This window comes from Leptosomus discolor, chromosome 27, assembly GCF_034619465.1.
Source record: "Leptosomus discolor isolate bLepDis1 chromosome 27, bLepDis1.hap2, whole genome shotgun sequence".
Lineage (NCBI taxonomy): Eukaryota > Metazoa > Chordata > Aves > Leptosomiformes > Leptosomidae > Leptosomus > Leptosomus discolor.
Window position 1 is genome coordinate 2560308 of NC_141417.1, and position 20356 is coordinate 2580663.

The following is a 20356-nucleotide window of genomic DNA, read 5'->3' on the forward strand; positions in this document are numbered from 1 at the left end:
CCGGGAGGATGCGGGGCGCCGCTCGCCGCCCTTCCCTCCCCGGCTCCCAAAACCCCCTCGGCTCCCAAAACCCCCTCGGCTCCCAAAACCCCCTCGGCTCCCAAAACCTCCCCGGCTCCCAAAACCCCCCTGGCTCCCAAAACCCCCTCAGCTCCCAAAACCCCCTCAGCTCCCAAAACCCCCTCGGCTCCCAAAACCCACTCGGCCAAGCTGGGGCGAAGCCGCCGGGTTTGGAGCCCGTCGGCGTTCACGAGGGGGCAGGAAAAAGCGGGAGACCCTTTCGGCAACCCCCTGCGGGGGGTTATTCCCTTCCTCCGTCTGGGATGGAGCCGGCGTCGGCGATGGGTGGGTGACCCCCCGGCGCGTCCCCGGGTCCTCGTGAGCTTTAGGGGGTTTTGGCAGGGACCGAGCCGCCGGCAAGGGTGGTTGGGTGGGCGAAGCGCGCGGTGGGCGGCCGTGCCGCGGCGGCGCGAGCTCCTTCGTCGACCCGGCGGCTCCTTTTGCCGGCGGTTAATTCGGTTATGAATCGGTTGGGAATGGAAGAGTCTGGTTGGGAGGGACCTGCGGCCGTTGCCCTGCCCCAACCGCCCCGGGGCTGCCCCAGAATTGGGGGATCTCGTTAAATAATGGGGAATATCGTTAAATAATAGAGAATATCGTTAAATAATAGGGAATATCAGACCAGAGGCGGGGAGGTCGGGCCCGCCTCGGCGCGCTGCGGTAACGGAGGTTTTGTCCGGGTTGGGGAGGGCAGGGAGGGGGAGAAGCTGTTTCTAAGAGCCGGGGAAGCCTTTCCTGGTCATCCTGGGCGATGCCGGCGTCGCCGAAACGCTGCGACGGCTTCTTGCCTTCCCCGCAGGGCCGCGGTGAGCCCCCTCCAGCAGCTCCGGGGGCCGGCGCCGGAAAGCTGGTGGCCAAGCGTGCCCCCCTCGCCCCCCGCCGGCTCTCCATGCGAACCCCGGCCCGATGGACGGGATCGGCAGCGCCGGGCTCAAGAGGAAGTTTGAGGAGGGCGACGTGGGCTCGCCGGGCTCCAACTCGGACGACGAGATCTCCAACAGCGACAGCGCCGACAGCTGCGACAGCGTCAACCCCGCCAGCTCCACCGGCTTCATCCGTGAGTGCCGGGGGACGCGCCGCGGCGCCGGCGCCTCTGCCCTGGCCGGGGGGTGGCTCTGCCCCTGCCCTTCCCCTGGACGTGGGGCTGCCCCTGCCCTTCCCCTGGATGTGGGGCTGCCCCTGCCCTTCCCCTGGATGTGGGGCTGGTTCTGCCCTTCCCCTGGTTGTGGGGCTGGTTCTGCCCTTCCCCTGGATGTGGGGCTGGTTCTGCCCTTCCCCTGGTTGTGGGGCTGGTTCTGCCCCTGCCCTTCCCCTGGATGTGGGGCTGGTTCTGCCCCTGCCCTTCCCCTGGATGTGGGGCTGGTTCTGCCCCTGCCCTTCCCCTGGATGTGGGGCTGGTTCTGCCCTTCCCCTGGATGTGGGGCTGGTTCTGCCCCTGCCCTTCCCCTGGACGTGGGGCTGGTTCTGCCCTTTCCCTGGACGTGGGGCTGGTTCTGCCCCTGCCCTTCCCCTGGACGTGGGGCAGCTTCACTCATCCCCTCTCCCCTCCTTGTCACCCCTTTGGGGGATGAGCAGAGACCCTCTGGCTGGTCCCACGGTTCCAGGTCGTGCCAGACCTTGGGGAATTTCAAATATTAGACCCCAAATCGGTCGCCCAAAGCCCATCCTGGACCTTTTCCATCCCCCTCCCGGCATCCACCCGCCCCCACGGCGCCGCCTCGGTGCCCGACGGGGGTGATGGAGCCGCAGGGGCGTGGGGACTGAGGGGGTCGCTCTCGGTGGCATCGGAGGGCTGAGCGCAGCCCGTGCCACCGCCCGACGCCACCTCGGGGCCACCGGCACAGCCGTGACCTGCTCCCGGGAGCCGAGGAGCCGCTTTCCAGCGGGGCGGGAGGGTTTTATGGGGCCCCCCCCCGCCCCCTCCCGAGGGGTTTCTTTCCGCTCCTAACGGCCCCTCTCCGGCCCCCGCAGCCACCTCCATCCTGAAGCGGCAGAAGCAGCTCCGCAGGAAGAATGTCCGCTTCGACCAAGTGACCGTCTACTACTTCGCCCGGCGCCAGGGCTTCACCAGCGTCCCCAGCCAGGGCGGCAGCTCCCTGGGCATGGCCCAGCGCCACAACTCCGTCCGCCGCTACACCCTCTGCGAGTTCGCCCAGGAGCAGGAGGTGAATCACCGGGAGATCCTGCGGGAGCACCTCAAGGAAGAGAAACTCCACGCCAAGAAAATGAAGGTAGGGCCGGGGAAGCCGGGGCGGGAAATGCGGGCGATGCCGCGGCCGGGAAACGCCTCGGCGAGCTTTGGTGGAGCTGTGGTGGAGCTTTGGTGGAGCTGTGGTGCAGCTGTGGTGGAGCTTTGGTGGAGCTTTGGTGGAGCTGTGGTGGAGCTTTGGTGGAGCTTTGGTGGAGCTGTGGTGGAGCTTTGGTGGAGCTTTGGTGGAGCTGTGGTGGAGCCGTGGTGGAGCTGTGGTGGAGCTTTGGTGGAGCTTTGGTGGAGCTGTGGTGGAGCTTTGGTGGAGCTGTGGTGGAGCTTTGGTGGAGCCGTGGTGGAGCTGTGGTGGAGCTTTGGTGGAGCTTTGGTGGAGCTGTGGTGGAGCTTTGGTGGAGCTGTGGTGGAGCTTTGGTGGAGCTTTGGTGGAGCTGTGGTGGAGCCGTGGTGGAGCTGTGGTGGAGCTTTGGTGGAGCCGTGGTGGAGCTGTGGTGGAGCTTTGGTGGAGCTTTGGTGGAGCTGTGGTGGAGCTGTGGTGGAGCTGTGGTGGAGCTTTGGTGGAGCTGTGGTGGAGCTGTGGTGGAGCTGTGGTGGAGCCGTGGTGGAGCTTTGGTGGAGCTGTGGTGGAGCTGTGGTGGAGCTTTGGTGGAGCCGTGGTGGAGCCGTGGTGGAGCTTTGGTGGAGCTGTGGTGGAGCTCTGGTGGAGCTTTGGTGGAGCTTTGGTGGAGCTGTGGTGGAGCTGTGGTGGAGCTCTGGTGGAGCTTTGGTGGAGCTTTGGTGGAGCTGTGGTGGAGCTTTGGTGGAGCTTTGGTGGAGCTGTGGTGGAGCCGTGGTGGAGCTTTGGTGGAGCTTTGGTGGAGCTGTGGTGGAGCCGTGGTGGAGCTTTGGTGGAGCTTTGGTGGAGCTGTGGTGGAGCTGTGGTAGAGCTTTGGTGGAGCTTTAGTGGAGCTGTGGTGGAGCTGTGGTGGAGCTGTGGTGGAGCCGTGGTGGAGCTTTGGTGGAGCTTTGGTGGAGCTTTGGTGGAGCCGTGGTGGAGCTTTGGTGGAGCTTTGGTGGAGCTTTGGTGGAGCCGTGGTGGAGCTTTGGTGGAGCTTTGGTGGAGCTTTGGTGGAGCTGTGGTGGAGCTGTGGTGGAGCTTTGGTGGAGCTTTGGTGGAGCTGTGGTGGAGCTGTGGTAGAGCTTTGGTGGAGCTGTGGTGGAGCTTTGGTGGAGCTCTGGTGGACCTCTGGTGGAGCTTTGGTGGAGCTTTGGTGGAGCTTTGGTGGAGCTTTGGTGGAGCTGTGGTGGAGCTGTGGTGGAGCTTTGGTGGAGCTTTGGTGGAGCTGTGGTGGAGCTGTGGTAGAGCTTTGGTGGAGCTTTGGTGGAGCCGTGGTGGAGCCGTGGTGGAGCCGTGGTGGAGCTGTGGTGGAGCTTTGGTGGAGCTGTGGTGGAGCCGTGGTGGAGCTTTGGTGGAGGTTTGGTGGAGCTGTGGTGGAGCTGTGGTGGAGCTTTGGTGGAGCTGTGGTGGAGCTTTGGTGGAGCTGTGGTGGAGCTGTGGTGGAGCCGTGGTGGAGCTTTGGTGGAGCTTTGGTGGAGCTGTGGTGGAGCCGTGGTGGAGCTTTGGTGGAGCTGTGGTGGAATTGGTGGAGCTTTGGTGGAGCTTTGGTGGAGCTGTGGTGGAGCTGTGGTGGAGCTGTGGTGGAGCTGTGGTGGAGCTTTGGTGGAGCTTTGGTGGAGCTGTGGTGGAGCTGTGGTGGAGCTTTGGTGGAGCTGTGGTGGAGCTTTGGTGGAGCTTTGGTGGAGCTTTGGTGGAGCTGTGGTGGAGCCGTGGTGGAGCTTTGGTGGAGCTTTGGTGGAGCTGTGGTGGAGCTGTGGTGGAGCCGTGGTGGAGCTTTGGTGGAGCTGTGGTGGAGCTGTGGTGGAGCTTTGGTGGAGCTGTGGTGGAGCTGTGGTGGAGCTTTGGTGGAGCCGTGGTGGAGCTTTGGTGGAGCTTTGGTGGAGCCGTGGTGGAGCTTTGGTGGAGCTTTGGTGGAGCTGTGGTGGAGCCGTGGTGGAGCTTTGGTGGAGCTGTGGTGGAGCTTTGGTGGAGCCGTGGTGGAGCTGTGGTGGAGCTTTGGTGGAGCTTTGGTGGAGCTGTGGTGGAGCTTTGGTGGAGCTTTGGTGGAGCTTTGGTGGAGCTTTGGTGGAGCCGTGGTGGAGCTTTGGTGGAGCTTTGGTGGAGCTGTGGTGGAGCCGTGGTGGAGCTTTGGTGGAGCTGTGGTGGAGCTTTGGTGGAGCCGTGGTGGAGCTGTGGTGGAGCTTTGGTGGAGCTTTGGTGGAGCTGTGGTGGAGCTTTGGTGGAGCTTTGGTGGAGCTGTGGTGGAGCTGTGGTGGAGCTTTGGTGGAGCCGTGGTGGAGCTTTGGTGGAGCTTTGGTGGAGCTTTGGTGGAGCTGTGGTGGAGCCGTGGTGGAGCTTTGGTGGAGCTTTGGTGGAGCTGTGGTGGAGCTGTGGTGGAGCCGTGGTGGAGCTTTGGTGGAGCTGTGGTGGAGCTGTGGTGGAGCTTTGGTGGAGCTGTGGTGGAGCTTTGGTGGAGCTTTGGTGGAGCTTTGGTGGAGCCGTGGTGGAGCTTTGGTGGAGCTTTGGTGGAGCTGTGGTGGAGCTTTGGTGGAGCTTTGGTGGAGCTTTGGTGGAGCTGTGGTGGAGCTTTGGTGGAGCTTTGGTGGAGCTGTGGTGGAGCTCTGGTGGAGCTTTGGTGGAGCTTTGGCGGAGCTTTGGTGGAGCTTTGGTGGAGCTTTGGTGGAGCTGTGGTGGAGCTGTGGAAGAGCTTTGGTGGAGCTGTGGTGGAGCTTTGGTGGAGCTCTGGTGGAGCTTTGGTGGAGCTTTGGGGGAGCTTTGGTGGAGCTTTGGTGGAGCTGTGGTGGAGCTGTGGTGGAGCCGTGGTGGAGCTTTGGTGGAGCTTTGGTGGAGCTGTGGTGGAGCTTTGGTGGAGCTTTGGTGGAGCCGTGGTGGAGCTGTGGTAGAGCTTTGGTGGAGCTTTGGTGGAGCTGTGGTGGAGCCGTGGTGGAGCCGTGGTGGAGCTGTGGTGGAGCTTTGGTGGAGCTGTGGTGGAGCCGTGGTGGAGCCGTGGTGGAGCTGTGGTGGAGCTGTGGTGGAGCCGTGGTGGAGCCGTGGTGGAGCTGTGGTGGAGCTTTGGTGGAGCTTTGGTGAGCTGTGGTGGAGCTGTGGTGGAGCTTTGGTGGAGCTTTGGTGGAGCTGTGGTGGAGCCGTGGTGGAGCTTTGGTGGAGCTGTGGTGGAGCTGTGGTGGAGCCGTGGTGGAGCTTTGGTGGAGCTGTGGTGGAGCTGTGGTGGAGCCGTGGTGGAGCCGTGGTGGAGCTTTGGTGGAGCTTTGGTGGAGCCGTGGTGGAGCCGTGGTGGAGCTTTGGTGGTGGAGCTTTGGTGGAGCCGTGGTGGAGCCGTGGTGGAGCTTTGGTGGAGCTGTGGTGGAGCTTTGGTGGAGCTGTGGTGGAGCCGTGGTGGAGCCGTGGTGAGCCGTGGTGGAGCTGTGTGGAGCTTTGGTGAGCTGTGGTGGAGCTGTGGTGGAGCTGTGGTGGAGCTTTGGTGGAGCTTTGGTGGAGCTTGGTGGAACTGTGGTGGAGCTTTGGTGGAGCTGTGGTGGAGCTGTGGTGGAGCTGTGGTGGAGCCGTGGTGGAGCCGTGGTGGAGCTTTGGTGGAGCTTTGTGGAGCTGTGGTGGAGCCGTGGTGGAGCTTTGGTGGAGCTTTGGTGGAGCCGTGTGGAGCCGTGGTGGAGCTTGGTGGAGCTGTGGTGGAGCTTTGGTGGAGCTGTGGTGGAGCTGTGGTGGAGCTGTGGTGAGCTTTGGTGGAGCTTGGTGGAGCTGTGGTGGAGCTGTGGTGGAGCTGTGGTGGAGCTTTGGTGGAGCTGTGGTGGAGCGTGTGGTGGAGCTTGGAGGAGCTTGGTGGAGCTGTGGTGGAGCTGTGGTGGAGCTTGGTGGAGCTTTGGTGGAGCTTTGGTGGAGCTGTGGTGGAGCTTTGGTGGGCTGTGGTGAGCTGTGGTGGAGCTGTGGTGGAGCTTGGTGGAGCTGTGGTGGAGCTGTGGTGGAGCTGTGGTGGAGCTTTGGTGGAGCTGTGGTGGAGCTGTGGTTGAGCTTTGGTGGAGCTTTGGTGGAGCTTTGGTGGAGCTGTGGTGGAGCTGTGGTGGAGCTTTGGTGGAGCCGTGGTGGAGCCGTGGTGGAGCTTTGGTGGAGCTGTGGTGGAGCTTTGGTGGAGCTGTGGTGGAGCTGTGGTGGAGCTGTGGTTGAGCTTTGGTGGAGCTTTGGTGGAGCTGTGGTGGAGCTGTGGTGGAGCTGTGGTGGAGCTTTGGTGGAGCTGTGGTGGAGCTGTGGTGGAGCTCTGGAGGAGCTCTGGTGAGCTGTGGTGGAGCTTTGGTGGAGCTTTGGTGGAGCTTTGGTGGAGCTGTGGTGGAGCTTTGGTGAGCTGTGGTGGAGCTGTGGTGGAGCTGTGGTGGAGCTTTGGTGGAGCTGTGGTGGAGCTGTGGTGGAGCTGTGGTGGAGCTTTGGTGGAGCTGTGGTGGAGCTGTGGTGGAGCTGTGGTTGAGCTTTGGTGGAGCTTTGGTGGAGCTTTGGTGGAGCTGTGGTGGAGCTTTGGTGGAGCTTGGGCGTGAGGCAGGGATGCCGGCGGCCATCTCACGTCGGCTGGGGTGGCGGTAGCGCCGCCAGAGTCTTCCTTTTTCTTTCTTTCACCCATTTTCCGTGTCGATGTTTCGCCCGCTCGCGCGGCCGGCCGGGCAGCGCCAACCTGTGCTGGGCTCGGAGCGGCCGGCCAACCTCGCCGGTGGAAATTCCGGTCTGGGAGGCGGCGGCCGGGCTGCGGCGGGGGAAGATGGGGATCTGGGGTGGCTCGGCCTGTTTCCCCACCCGTCCCGGGCTGGGTCTGTGCCCTCGGCGGAGCCGGAGCCCGGGCTGTTGCGGGCGAGGGGACGCGAATCCACCGGAGCCCGGGCCGTTGCGGGCGAGGGGACGCGAATCCACCCGCCCGCCTCTTTATTTTCATTTTTTAAGTAATTTTTTTGGTTAGACGTGGGCTTTTCACCAGCTCCTCGCGACGCCCCGGGGCCTCTCCCTGTGCTGGGTTTCAGGGGGATGGGGAACCCCCCCCCCCCGCTTTGCCCTCGGTGCTGAGTTTTGGGGGCATTTGAGCGCGTGGGGAGGAAGGGAGCCTGAAGGAGCGGAGCAGGGAGGGGCAGGCACGTTGCAGGATCCGGCTCTTGGCCCCTCCGTTGCCTTCAAACCTCGTTTTCCCGGGAAGATGCCGCTGCTCTCCCAGAACTCTGGTATTTTAAGCAGCAGCGACCTCCTTTCAGCTGTTGCAGGGCGCCGTGGCAGAGGGAGATGGAAAAGGGATTCTCTGCTCTGAATTCCTTGATTCTTTCCTTTTTCCCCCCGCTCCCTTCTCCTATAAACTGCCAGGCGCACGGGGACGGCTCGGGGGGCGGGGGGCTCAGCTCGCCGTACCGGACCCCTGCTGGGTGCTGGGGGGGGCAAGGGAGGGCTGTGAGGCAGGGGGGGGGGGTGGGTGCTCGGTAGGGGAGCGGGAGGCGGACGGAGGCATCGCCGGGGTTCGGGGTCCCCCCGCGGGCGGGCGCTGACCCTGCCCCGCCGCCCCCGCAGCTCACCAAGAACGGGACGGTGGAGTCGGAGGAGCGGACGGGCTGACGCTGGAGGACGTCTCGGACGACGACATCGACGTGGAGAACGTGGAGGTGGACGACTACTTCTTCCTGCAGCCGCTGCCCACCAAGCGCCGGCGGGCTCTGCTGCGCGCCTCCGGCGTCCACCGCATCGACGCCGAGGAGAAGCAGGAGCTGCGGGCGATCCGCCTGTCCCGGGAGGAGTGCGGCTGCGACTGCCGCCTCTACTGCGACCCGGAGGCCTGCGCCTGCAGCCAGGCGGGGATTAAATGCCAGGTGAGCCGGGGAGGAGACGCCGGCGGCCGTTACGGCGCTGCCGGGGCTCGGCCCGGCGTTGGGGCGCTCTCCTCGGGGGCCGGCTGCTGCCGGAAGGGGCCGCGGTGCAGCTCCGGCCTCGCTGTGGGGACACCTTGTAGGGGCAAAACTTCCCCTCCCGTGGTGCCGGGGGTGGCTGTGGGGAGGGATCGCCCGGCATCCCGGAGCTGCCACGTCTCCGTCTCGCTGCCAGGTGGATCGCATGTCCTTCCCTGCGGCTGCTCCCGGGACGGTTGCGGCAACATGGCCGGGCGGATCGAATTCAACCCCATCCGGGTGCGGACTCACTACCTCCACACCATCATGAAGCTGGAGCTGGAGAACAAGCGTCAGGGCGGGCGGCCGCCGGCGCCGGAGGAGGAGGCGAGCGCCGCCGCCGCTGCCGCCCACGGCGCCGCCGGCGACTGGCTGGGGCGCAGCCGGCCGAAACGCAGGACTTCCAGGAGTTCATGGCGGAGAACGAGACGGCCGTCATGCACCTGCAAACGGCGGAGGAGCTGGAGAGGCTGAAGGCTGCCCGGGTCTCGCCGCCCCCATCCTCATCCAAGCCCAGTTACCTCCGGGCTCGTCCGTCCTCTGCTTCGCCGACGGCTCGGAGCCGGCGGCCTCGGCGGTGGGCGACCAGCCCTACTTGAACGATGGCCCCGTGGTCTACTACCAGGTGGAGCAGAGGCCGGGGCTGGGCGCCAAAGGCGACGGCAGCCCCCCGGAGCCGCCGGCACCGTCCCCCTGCCCGGCCGAGAAGGACCTCGGCGTCCTCCCCGGCCCCGTGGTGACTTGCAGCCGAGCCGCCGCCGCCGCCGCCGCCGCTGCGAGCAAGGGGGAACCACCCAAAAACCCCCCCTCGTCCCCGGAGGCCGCGCCGTCCTCCCAAGGCTGCTGAGCGGTGCCGGCTCCTGGCGCCACCGGAGCGGGGGCCTGTCCTGCCCGAGCGGCCCCGTGTCCCGTGTCCCCCCCCCCGGCGCTCGTTTATTTATTGACAATAATATTTTTTTGGACCGGCCGCGGCCGCTGGTGGTTATTTCCTAGCGGGGAGGGGGGGGGGGGGTTGGGCTGGGGGGGAGCGGGGGCTGTTTTGGACGGAGGGCGGCCGCTCGCCCGGCGCCGGGAGCCTTTCGCTCGCCCGGCGGCGGCGGCTTTCGCCGGGACGTGCCTGACCCGGAGCCTCCTGCACCCCGCGGCGGCTCCATCCCGGCGTCCTCCGGCCCCTGAGCTGCCCCCGCCTGCCGGGAGCCCTCTGCCCGCTTTGGGTTTTAAGGGGAAAAAAAAAAAAAAAAAAGACCTTTTTTTTGTTGTCTTCTGCGTTATCCTCGAGCGAATGTTGACCAGGCCGCGCCCGCGCCCGGCGCCTCCCGGGGACGCTCCCCCTTCCCGCCGGCGGCCATGAGGGGCCGCGAGGGCTCGGGAAGGACCCGGAGCCCCCGGGGGCGGCTCTCGTCGCACCGGGGGAGGCGACACCCGCGGCCGCCACCCGCGCCCGGAACGATCCGGCGGCGTTTTCCCGCCTGGATTTGGAGTTTGAGCCCTTCGTGGCCGCGCGACGAAGCCCCGTGGCCGTCCCGGTGCTCCACGCCGGCCTGGCCGGTCGGGTCACGGCAAACCGGCTGCCGGCGGCCCCCCCCCGCCCAGGCAGTGAAAGCACTTTCCGTGGCCGTGGTGTCCCCCCCCCCCCCGCCACCCGTCCCCCCCGGCACCCGGGACGGGGGTGTCCCCCCCCCCTTTTGCCTCTTGCCGAAACCGGCCCCGGGGAAGGTCCCTGTGCCTGGGGGGGGGACACTTCTCCGAGCCCCCCCGCCCTCTCCCCGGTGGCTTCACCCTCCATCCAGCCTTATCCCGGTGGGGGGGGAGCGTCTCCTCGCCGTCCCCCACCGCCCTCGCCGGGCGCTGGATGAGCAAATTTGGGGTTTTTTTAGGAAAGAATCAGGAGGAGCCGGGAGGAGCACAAACCCCCCCCCCCCCCCGATGCCCATGAGCATCCCCTCCTGGGGGGGGGGGCGGGGGGGCAGCATCAATCCAGCTCCAGCCTCGCTTCTCCTCGGAAAACCCCCTCCAAGGGAAGGGTCCCAGCCGGGAGCAGGGCCCCCGCGGCGTGCCGAAGGGCTTGAACCGTTTTTGGGGGGGTTTTACGGCTCTTGTGGGGCTCCTGGCGGGCGCCTCCCTCCGCCGAGCGGCGTTTCGAGGCGTTTGCCAAACCCCTTCGCTGCTCTCGCCCGCCTCGGCCAGCGGGTCCGGCGGAGCCTCACGCCCCTTCCCCGCCGGGATCGAGCCCCCGGCGCCGCCGTCCCCTTCTCCCGGGGCAGAGCGGAGGGGAAAGGGCCGGTTCCCAAACCCGGGCCGGGGGGGTCGGTGCCCGTTACCGGCCGGCACCGATCCCGGCGGAGCCCTCCCGGCCCTCGGCCGGCTCACGAGGGCTAAATTCGGGCGCCACGAAGCCTCATCCCGCCTTGGGAGCGCGTCCGCCAGCCCCAACCCCCGGCCCCTTCCCGGTTGGGAGCTGCCGCCACGCCGCCGCCGCGTTGGCCACGGCGGGTTTCCCAGCTCCCGCGCCAACGGGAGCGACCGGTGCCGCTCGGCTGGCGCAACGGGAGCGACCGGTGCCGCTCGGCTGGCGAAACCTCTTCATTTTTTCCCCCTTTTTTTAAATTCCCAACGGCCTCCGCGCTCCCTCCCCACCTCTGGATCCCGGCCCTCGGGGGTGGCGAGCCCGGAGGTGCCGTTCACCGACGGCACGAAGCCCAAGGCGCCGGTTGGGGCTCTCCCATCCCGGGAAGAACTACCGGGATGGGTTCTGGTTTTACCGGGAGACCCCCCCCCCCCCCCCCCCCGGCCGCCGCACGGTTCTGCCTTCACGGTGCTTTTTCTTTGCCCCCCAACGCCGGGGCTGCGCCGGGTCCCGCTCCGTTCGGCGCCGCGGTTGGAACCCGCCGCCTCTCTGGTGCTACCGAGCCGCGGCGGGAACCGGGGCACAACCGCGCCGCCAAAATCCAGGTGTCGTCGTGTGTGTGTGTGTTCCCCCCCCCCCCCCCCCCCCCCCCGCCAAGCCCCGGCTCCTCGGCCCGGTGAAACAGTTGACTCCGCGACCCCCCCCCCCCCCCAGCCGCCCCCCTCACCCCTTTTTAGGTTTGGTTTTTCCAGTGTGAACCCAAAGCTTGTTCCCCCCCCCCCCCGCCGATTTGGGGGGGTGGGGGGGGGGGTGGGGTTTTTTTTTTTTTCCCCCCCCCGGCTTTTCTGTTCTTTTCATGGTGACAACGCTGTATTTAAAGAGAATATTTAAGTGTAAAAATAAAAGAAATGCTCAAACTTGGCCGGCGAGTCGCGTCTTCAACCCACCCTCCTGCTGGGGGGGCGGGGGGGGTCCTCCAATGCCTGGAAAACCAGCGAGGGTGGGGGGGATTGGAAGGGTTTTCACCCTCCCCGAGGGGCTCAGAGCTCCGGGGGGGGGCGGGGGGTGTTTAAAAATGCTTAAAAAAAAGCAGAAAGAAAATTCCCAAGCGTGGCCCGCGGAGCCGCGGGGGGAGGGGGGGGGGGCGCGGGGGGGGGGGGGGCCCCGCGAGACGCGGGAGCCGCTCGGTTGCTTTTGGCTTTAATCAAACGCTCGGCTCGGGCGCGGGGGGGGGGGGGGGGGGGGGGGGGGCTTGGCAGCCGGGGGGGGGGCTCATGCAGGGACGGGGCGAGGGAGACCCGGGGGGGGGGCCGGGGGGGGGGGTTTGGACCCCCCTTTTTGCCACGAAAGCCGCCTCTGCCGCGGCCTCCTCCCTCCGGCAGCCGACGGGGGGGCTGCATGAAAACGGGACAAAATCCAAGGAAAAGTGCGGGAACCCCGTGCTGAGGCCGTGGGGGGGGGGGGGGGGGGGGGGATTTGGGGTCTTCACCCCTCGGGAGGGGGGGGGGATTTTTCCCTCGTTAAGTGTTCAGCGGAGTGAAGAAGCCGAAGGAACCCCCCCCTCGCCCCGGGGGAGGCGCGGAGCAGTGGAACCCAAGGCGGAGGGAGGCCGCCCCGCCGAGGTGCCGGGGACGCCCCGCGGGGGGCACAGCCTCGCTCTCCCCTCCCGGGGTCCCGGGGACGCCGGTGAAGAGCCACGACGGCGACGCCGCCGCCGGAGCGAAGGCAGGGCCGGGGCTCGGCCCCGCTGCCGGCACGACGGGAAGAGCCGAACCGGCGCGACCCTCCGGGCGCTGGGAGGGAGGGAATCGCCTCTTCGCCCCCCGCAGCAGCACCGGGGCCCCTCTCGGTGACTCCGGGCGGGGGTTTCCCGGCACCAAACCGGGGGGGTTTTGGCGGTGCCATGTCGGGGGGGTCGCCAGGCAGGGGTGAGGGTGGGCAGGTGGTGGCTGGGCCGTCACGCCTTGGCCCTGGCGTAGTTGAGGGACAGCAGGACCATGCTGTTGGCCAGCAGGGAAGCTTCGGAGGCTGGAAGGAAGCAGCAGGGTCAGAGCGCCCCGAACGGGCTCCCCCCGCGGTGTCGGGGCGGCCCCGGAGGCTGCCGGGGCTCCCCCCGGCCCCGCTCTCCGGGGGCGTTCCTGCTCGGTGCTGCGTGTGTCGTCCCCCCCCCAATTTCCCTCCCGCTCCCGTTCCGCTTCCCCCGGGGTCGGAATCTGCCACCGCGGGGTCTCCGCGGGCCAGGGACACCGGGCACGGGCTGCCCCGCGCGCTGGAGGGCCACGGGGCCACGTCCCCGGCGCGGCTCTGCCACCCGCTCCTGGCGGGGACGAGGCGCCGGGGCAGCGGTGGGGCAGCCCAGAGAGGGAACAAAGCCACCGTTTAGCCCCAATTTCCCCGGCATCGCCGCTCCCTGGGCTCAGAGAAATTCGGGGAGTGGGGGGGGGGGGTCCCGGGCCCAGGGGGGAGCTGCCCCCCCCCCCCCCAGGCCGCCGTTACCTTGCAGCTTGCAGGAGAGCCCCAGCCACTGCTCCAGCCACAGCGCGGCACTCGGGCATGCCGAGGTGCGTGGAGTTCAGGCCACGGAGGGTAACAAGCCTGCGGGGGCAGAGGGAAGAGAAAAACCAGGGACAGGGTCAGGGCCGGGCACGGGAAACGCCGGGGCCGAGCGATGGCGAACCGAGCCCCGGCGCGGTGGCCGGCCCGGGAAAACGGGCGAGGAAAACGCCTTCCCGGAGGAAAGCGGCCGCCACCGGCCTCATGGTGGGTGCAAGGGCGAGCTCCGGGGGGGGGGGGTCAAGCTGGGGGGGGGTGTGGGGCTGGGGGGAGGCGTCCTCACCGCTTTCAGCTCCTCCTCGGAGAGCTGCCCCAAGCCCAGGCGCAGCAAGGCCCGGTCCAGGTGCCGGATCTCCAGGACGTGGCTCCGCAGGCGATGCCGCAGGAAAAAGGGCGGCAGGTGCGGGGTGAGGAAGAGGACCCGGCTCAGGGCTTTCTGCGGGGGACGGGGACGGGGTGAGGAGCGGCCAGGGGGACAACCGGGACGGGGTGAGGAGCAGCCAGGGGGACAACCGGGACGGGGTGAGGAGCGGCCAGGGGGACAACCGGGACGGGGTGAGGAGCAGCCAGGGGGACAACCGGGACGGGGTGAGGAGCGGCCAGCGGGACAACCGGGACGGGGTGAGGAGCGGCCAGCGGGACAACCGGGACGGGGTGAGGAGCGGCCAGCGGGACAACCGGGACGGGGTGAGGAGCGGCCAGGGGGACAACCGGGACGGGGTGAGGAGCGGCCAGGGGGACAACCGGGACGGGGTGAGGAGCGGCCAGGGCATCCGGCCCCGCCACAGCCGCCCTCCGGCCCGTGGGGGCACGACCCAAGTCAGGCAAAGCCTCTCCCGTCCCGGATACTCCCCGTGTTTTGTTCCCCTTTAATTACGCGGTTAATTGTCCTGGAAGCCCGAGCAGGGCAGGGTGTGGGTGTCCGGAGACACCAGCTCCCTCCTGGGTGGGACACGGGTGGCCGGGGCGAGGCCGGGTGCGTGGGACGGATCGATGGCGCCACCGAGGCAGGACCTGCAGCACGGCCGGACCAACGGCCTCGTGCTGGGGCTGTTGGCACGGAATCCCCGGGGGGGGGGGGGGGGGTGTTTTGGGCTGGAAGGACCTTCAGGCCCAGCCCGGCCCCCGGGCAGGGACACGGCCCCCCACAGCAGGCTGCTCCCAGCCCCCTCCAGCCCGGCCTCCAGCGCTGCCAGGGCGGGGGCAGCCCCAGCTCCTCGGGGCAGCCTGCGCCAGCGCCTCGCCGCCCCGCCCGCCCGCCCAAGGGTTTCTCCCCCCCAGCCCACCCCCATCTCTCCCCTCTGGCCGCTCGAAGCCGCCCCCCCCGAGCCCCGGCGCCCCCCGAGAGGCCGCCGGCAGCTCTGCCCAGAGCCTTCTCCCGGCTGAGCCGCCGCGGCTGCCCCGGCCCGGCCTCCCCGGGGAGCTGCTCCGGCCCCTGAGCATCCCCGGGGCCGCCTCTGGACCCGCCCGAGCAGCTCCGGGTCCTGCTGCCGCCGGGGGCCCCGGAGCCGGCCGCAGCCCCGCCGGGGGGGGGGGGGGTCTGGGCAGAGCGGGGCAGAGGGGGACGATCCCCTCCCTCCCCCCGCTGCCCGGGGAGGGGGACACCCGGGGCCGGCTCCCTCCGGCTCTCCAGCCCCAGCTGGTGGGGTCTGAGGGCAGGACCCCCCCCCCCCCCCCGTTTTGGGGCACGAGGGAGGGGGATCAGCCCTGAGCTGCCGGCGGGGAGAAGCCGAACTCACCACATGAGCCGCCCGGAGCTTGTTGAAACCCAGCGGGGACCCCGAGAAGAGGCTCCTCACGGCGTAGAGCTCGGCCACGCGCGGCCGGGCCCCCCGCTGCACCTGCAAGAGCCGCGGCGCTGCCGACACCTCCGCCGGGGGCCTTCCCCACCGCCCACCAGGGCGGCGGCAGCGGCGGCCCGGGTGGGACCGGGCGCTGCCGGCCGCGGCGCGGCCGTACCTCGGCGCAGAGCTCCCGCAGGCGGCCCTGGAGCTGCGGCTCCGGCAGGGAACGCGCCGCCAGGGCCAGGCTCTCCAGCACGGCGGGGTAGGCGTCCCGGCGGATGGCGTCGTAGGCGTCCAGGAACTCGACCTGCTGGCTGGGCGTCCAGAAGTGGCGGATGAGGAGCTGGCGCGGGAAGAAATACCTGGGGGGGAGGAGCGGGGAGAGGGGGGTGAGGGAGGAAAAACCCACGCACGGGATGGGGGGGGGGGTGGGGGGGGGGGGGCTGGGAAGAGGCGCCACGACGTCCTGCGCGGACGTTTGCTCCTCCAAAGGGATGAGCTCGGGAATGGTTGGGGGTGGAAAACCCCGCGGGGACCCCATCGAGCCCAAGCGTGAGCCCGGCCCTGCCCGGTCCCCGCCGCACCGTGTCCCCAAGCGTCCCCTCCGCGTGCCCCAACCCCTCCGGGGGCGGCGGCGACGCCACCGCTGCCCCGGGCAGCCCGTGCCGGGGCCCGACGGCCCTTTCGGGGAGGGATTGTCCCCCGTGGCCACCCCAAACCTTCCCTCTCCTCCTGTCCCCGTTCCCCCAGCGGCTCCTCATCGCCCCGGGGCTCCGGACCCTCCGCTGTCCTTCGCCCCAGCGCCCCCATGTCCCTCCTGGGGCCCAAACCTGCAGCCCAGCCCCTGAGGTGGGGCCTCAGCAGCGCAGGGGCACGATCCCGCTGGCCACACCGGTGCCGATACAGGCCAGGGGGCTGTTGGCCACCTTGGCCACCTCGGCCACGCTGCCGGCTCGCCTTCAGCCGGCTCCGGACCAGCACCCTCGGGGCCTTCCCCGCCGGGCGGCTCCCCAGCCCCTCACCCCGCTGCTGGGGTAAGGGGGGGGGTGACCCCGGGGCAGGATGCGGCCCTGTTGAACCTCCCCCCACCGGCCTGGCCAGACCCCTCGGCGGGTCCCTGCTCCCCTCCAGCAGAACGACCCCCCCCCCAGCCGGGTGTCCCCCGCCAGCTGAGCGAGGGAGCCCCCCATCCCCCTGCCCAGACCCCTGGCAAAGCCACAGAAGCCCCGAGCCCCGCGGCACCGCGCTGGGGGCACCCACCGCCCCCGGCAGCCCCGTCCCTCCCCAGCCACCAGCAGCCGGGTTCCCCCGGGGATCGCTGCGGGAGCCGGCGTCTGGAACGGATCCAGCCGATCCGAGGGGGTAAATCCTCCCCCCCTGGCCTCCCCCTGCCCCCCCCCCTCAGGGGTCCCCCCCTCGCAGGAGGAGCTTTGCTCCTCCCGGGGCCGCGGCGAGCTCGGGCAGGAGCCCCCCGGAGCGAGCGGGGGCTCGAGGGGCCGCGGACGCCTCTGTTTCACACCGCCGGGCGGCCCGTGGGACACGGAGCCAGGGAGAGGAAGCGGAAAAATCCCGGGATTTCGCGCCGGCAGCGGGGCTGCTCGAGGGGGAACAGGGCGAGGGGGGGTTTCTCCGGGAGGGAAGGGCGCGGGGCAGCTCCCTGCGAAAGGACGGGCGGGCTCGGGAGGCGCCGGGTGTTTGTCCTGGCAGGGAGGGGCGGAGCGCAGCGGGGAGATGGTCCGGCTGGATTTCTGGGCTCTAAACCCCCCCCCCCCCCCCCCGGGTTTGTTATAATCAAGTTTGCATTTTGAATAGATAATCACTTTCACTGATCACTAATTGCTTTTCACGAACGACTCGATGGCTTTAAGGAACAACTCACGCTTTGTATGGGTGACGTCAGTTCACATCATCGTCAGAAATACCCAAAATCTCACTCATGGCAGGTCGTACCCGCTCCCCCCCCGCCGCTCCCTCGCTAAACTGGGGCTGTGGGAGCGGATTTGGGGCGCTTCCCCGGCTGCCAGCAGGAGCTGAGGGGCCTCAGCGCCCCCCAAACCCTTCTGTTATCATCCAGCTTGGATTTGGATAGATAATGACTTTTCACTGATCACTAATTGCTTTTCACGAACGACTCGATGGCTTTAAGGAATAACTCACGCTTTGTATGGATGACATTAGTTCACCCCATAGTCAGAAACACCCCAAAACCTCCCTGATGCTCAGAACCAGCAGCTGCTGCCTCACGGAGAAGGTCAAAGCTAAAGCTGCTGCTCACGGTGAAATTGCCCAGACCAGGGAGGCGGGAGACAGGGACAGGGAGGGAAAGTGCCCGTTCTTGGGGTGTCTTCTGATGGGAGGGAACCCGAGGAACTGAGGGGGGCGAAGGTGAAGACCCTCCCCTCCTCCCCAGCCTCAGCTGTAGGTCAGAGATCTCGATCAGTCAGATCACCAGGGATCCATCAGCCCAGGAACAGCAATGCAGGGAGTTAATCGGGGGGAGCAATCGGCGTCAATGCCAACGTTCACCGCGGCAGAACGTGCGGCTGATGTGAAAATAGACTTAATGGTGTGAAAAGAGACTTAATGTTAAAATACTGAATGTCAAAATAAACTTAATGATGTTAAAAAGACCACGACTTTGCCGAGAAAGGGTATAAACCGCTGAATTTTCTGATGTAACCCGAAGCCCGTCAGGAGGAGCCGCCCCCCCCCCCCCTGTGCTGCCCATAAAGAAGCACCGGCTGCTCTGCCGCGGGGGGAGAGGAGTTTGTCGTGGTGGGGACCCCCCCCCCCCCTCCCCGTCCACAGTTTCACGGAATTTAAGACAACCTCGAGCCCCAAAGACGGGGGCGTCCCCGCGGGGGCGCTACTCACATCAGGACGATGACCAAGAAGTTGGCGAAGGGCGGGATGGCGATGAGGCCCACGGGGATGGCCTTGATGACGTCCCTGCGGAACTGCCCCCGAAAGGAGGGAAGACAATCAGGATCGGGCGCCAAACTCCAAATGAACCACCCCCCGGGCCCGGCCCCAGCTTCCCAGCCCCGGGTTTAGGCAGGGAAAGCGCCTCTCCCACGGGAATCGGCCCCCCCCCGCCCACGAACTCCGGCCCCTTTTGGCGGGAGGGCACGTCCCCCGGCGGCAGCGGGGAGGCGGTGCCGAAAGGCGCCCCCCGAGCGCCGGGAGCGCCGCGCCGTACCTGCCGCAGCCTCTCCATCTCCCGGTAGGGAAGCTGCTGGGCGCTCAGCCGCTGCTGGACATCTTAGATTTGATTTTTTTGACTTCTTTGAGTTCCTGGAAAAGCGCTTGGACTCCTGCCGGGACCAGGGAGCACCGTCAGGTACCGACTCGTGGGCAAACGCCGCCGGGGAGGCGGCTGTCAGCCGCGGGCAGGGAGGAGGCAGCGTGTTTCCAGCCGCCCCCGGAGCGGCGGGACCGTCCCCTCCCCGCCGGGACCCACCTTTGGTGAAGGTGGCGTAGAGCACGTAGAAACGGGGGAAGGTCCTTTCCAAAAACCTCTCGTACCTCCCGTTGAGGCGCTTGGCTGTGGAGGCCAGGGCGGCCAGGAGGGACCTGGCGCCGGCTTTCGTGGAGAGGCAGCGCCCCGGGGACCTGCAGGACACCCCCCCACCCCCCCCACCCGATTGTTTCTGTCGGTGTTTTGGGGAAAAGGCTCCGAGGAAAGCGAGGGGTGGCCCCGAGACAGGGCGGGACGCGGGGTTGTGGGGGGCCCCCCGGGGCTGGGACCCCCCCGCCCCGCACGGGCAGCCCCGGCCGGCCGCGGGCGGCAGCGGGAACCGGGGCTCCGGGCCAAGGTCAGTGCTGGGGGGGGGCGGGGGGGGCAGGGCCAGGCCCGGGGCTCCCCAGTGCCGGGGGGGGGGGTGTTCTTGGCGCTGGGGGGGGCAAAGTGGCACAAGCGGGGGGGCGTCGGTAACGGCGGGGGGAGCTCGGGGGGGGCACCACCGGGGCGGGGGAATGAGGGGGGATCGGGGGGGGGGGGGGTACGGCCGGTGCTGGGCGGTGCAGGGGGGACACGGCCGGTGACTGGCGGGGGGGCTGCGGCCGGTACCGCGGAGGGGGGACACGGGCGGCTACGGCCGGTATTTGAGGAGGTCGCGGCCGGTGCCGGGGGTCGGTCCCCGCTCACCTCGGCGCCCCCCGGGCGGAGCGCGGCTGCAGCAGCCCCCGGGCGAGGCTGAGGCCGAGGCCGAGACCGGCGGCGGGGCCGGGCCCGGGGCCGAGGCGCCAGAGCGGCCCGCGGCAGCCGGCCCTGGACAGCGCCATCTTGGCGGGTCACGGCGCGCGGCCAAAGGGCAAAGGTCACGGCCTGGGGCGGGGCGAGCGGCAGTGAGCGATGCCCAACGCTGATTGGCTGACGCGCCGGCGCGCGTGCGTGCGTCATGGGAGCGCCGGTCATGTGACCGAAGGCGGAAGTGGCCCCTCGGGGCCGCCGGGGCGCAAAGCGGGGCCGGGGTGAAGCCCCCCCCGTTACCGGCGGCCTGGGCCCGCAGCCCCCCCGCAGCCCGGGACCGGGACCGGGACCGGGACCCCGCCGGGCTTCCCCCTCTCCAGCGCTGCCCTAAGGCCCGCGGAGCGGCGGCGGGGCAGCCCGGGCGGGCCGCGGTCTTGTTCCCGGCTGCCCGTCCCCTCCCGGGGCCTTCGGCTTCCCGGTGGCGCCCGGCGGTTACACGTTGGGGTCGTTGGGGAATGCAGGCGAGGTGAGCTGGGCCCATCTCCCCCGTCCCCCGCCGCGGCGGGGGGCTGGTACCGGGGCCGGGGGCTCAACCCCTTCGGCGGCCCTCGGGGCGCCGGGGCCGGGGGCTCAACCCCTTCGGCGGCCCTCGGGGCGCCGGGGCCGGGGGCTCAACCCCTTCGGCGGCCCTCGGGGCGCCGGGGCCGGGGGCTCAACCCCTTCCCCGGCCGCTTGCGGGCTGCCCGTGGCGGGGCTGGGAACTCGCCCGCTGCCGCCGTGCCCCAGATGGGGCAGGGGGAGGCCAAATCCCCGCCGCGGGTCCCCAGCGAGGGACAATGGGGCAGCAGAGGGGCTGTGGTGTCGTGTCCAACCCCCCCCCCCGCAGCCCCGCGGGGTCCCCACCCCGGGGTGGTTCCTCCTGCTCTGCCTCGCTGTCCCCGGCCCGCAGCCAGGTCAAGACGCCTCCGTCTGTCCGTCCCTCCCGCAGCCAACCCACGCACCGACCGACCCGACCGGTCCCGTCGCTGCCCCCGGGTGGTTTCACGTGGCTCACGGCCGCTTCCTCAACCCCGAGCGCCGTCACAAACGGCGCCGAAGCCCCGTTGGGAACCGGCCGCCGCTTCCAACCCCGCCCCGGGGGTCTCCGACTCCTTGCCCCCCCCCCAGCATCGCCAAAACCAGCCGCTCTGTCGCCTCTTTCCAGGTCTCCGGCGGCTCCT

The 20356-nt window shown here is 68.8% G+C and overlaps 2 protein-coding genes across 2 annotated transcripts; one reads left to right on the plus strand and one right to left on the minus strand.

Annotated features, from left to right (window-relative positions):
• The first annotated feature begins 966 nt into the window (after window positions 1-966).
• CSRNP2 (cysteine and serine rich nuclear protein 2) lies at window positions 967-9107 on the plus strand. The gene is given in 8 exon segments (XM_086478730.1): window positions 967-1117; window positions 2032-2291; window positions 7890-7920; window positions 7923-8185; window positions 8418-8430; window positions 8433-8611; window positions 8614-8734; window positions 8737-9107. Coding segments are annotated over 8 exon segments (1389 nt in total).
• Window positions 9108-12532: 3425 nt separating this feature from the next.
• LETMD1 (LETM1 domain containing 1) lies at window positions 12533-19228 on the minus strand. Its single transcript, XM_086478732.1, is given in 12 exon segments — window positions 12533-12635; window positions 13104-13143; window positions 13145-13192; window positions 13194-13202; window positions 13444-13596; window positions 14900-15001; window positions 15120-15306; window positions 17819-17901; window positions 18144-18202; window positions 18205-18258; window positions 18405-18556; window positions 19092-19228. Coding segments are annotated over 12 exon segments (1095 nt in total). The 3' UTR covers window positions 12533-12564.
• Between the last annotated feature and the right edge of the window lie 1128 nt (window positions 19229-20356).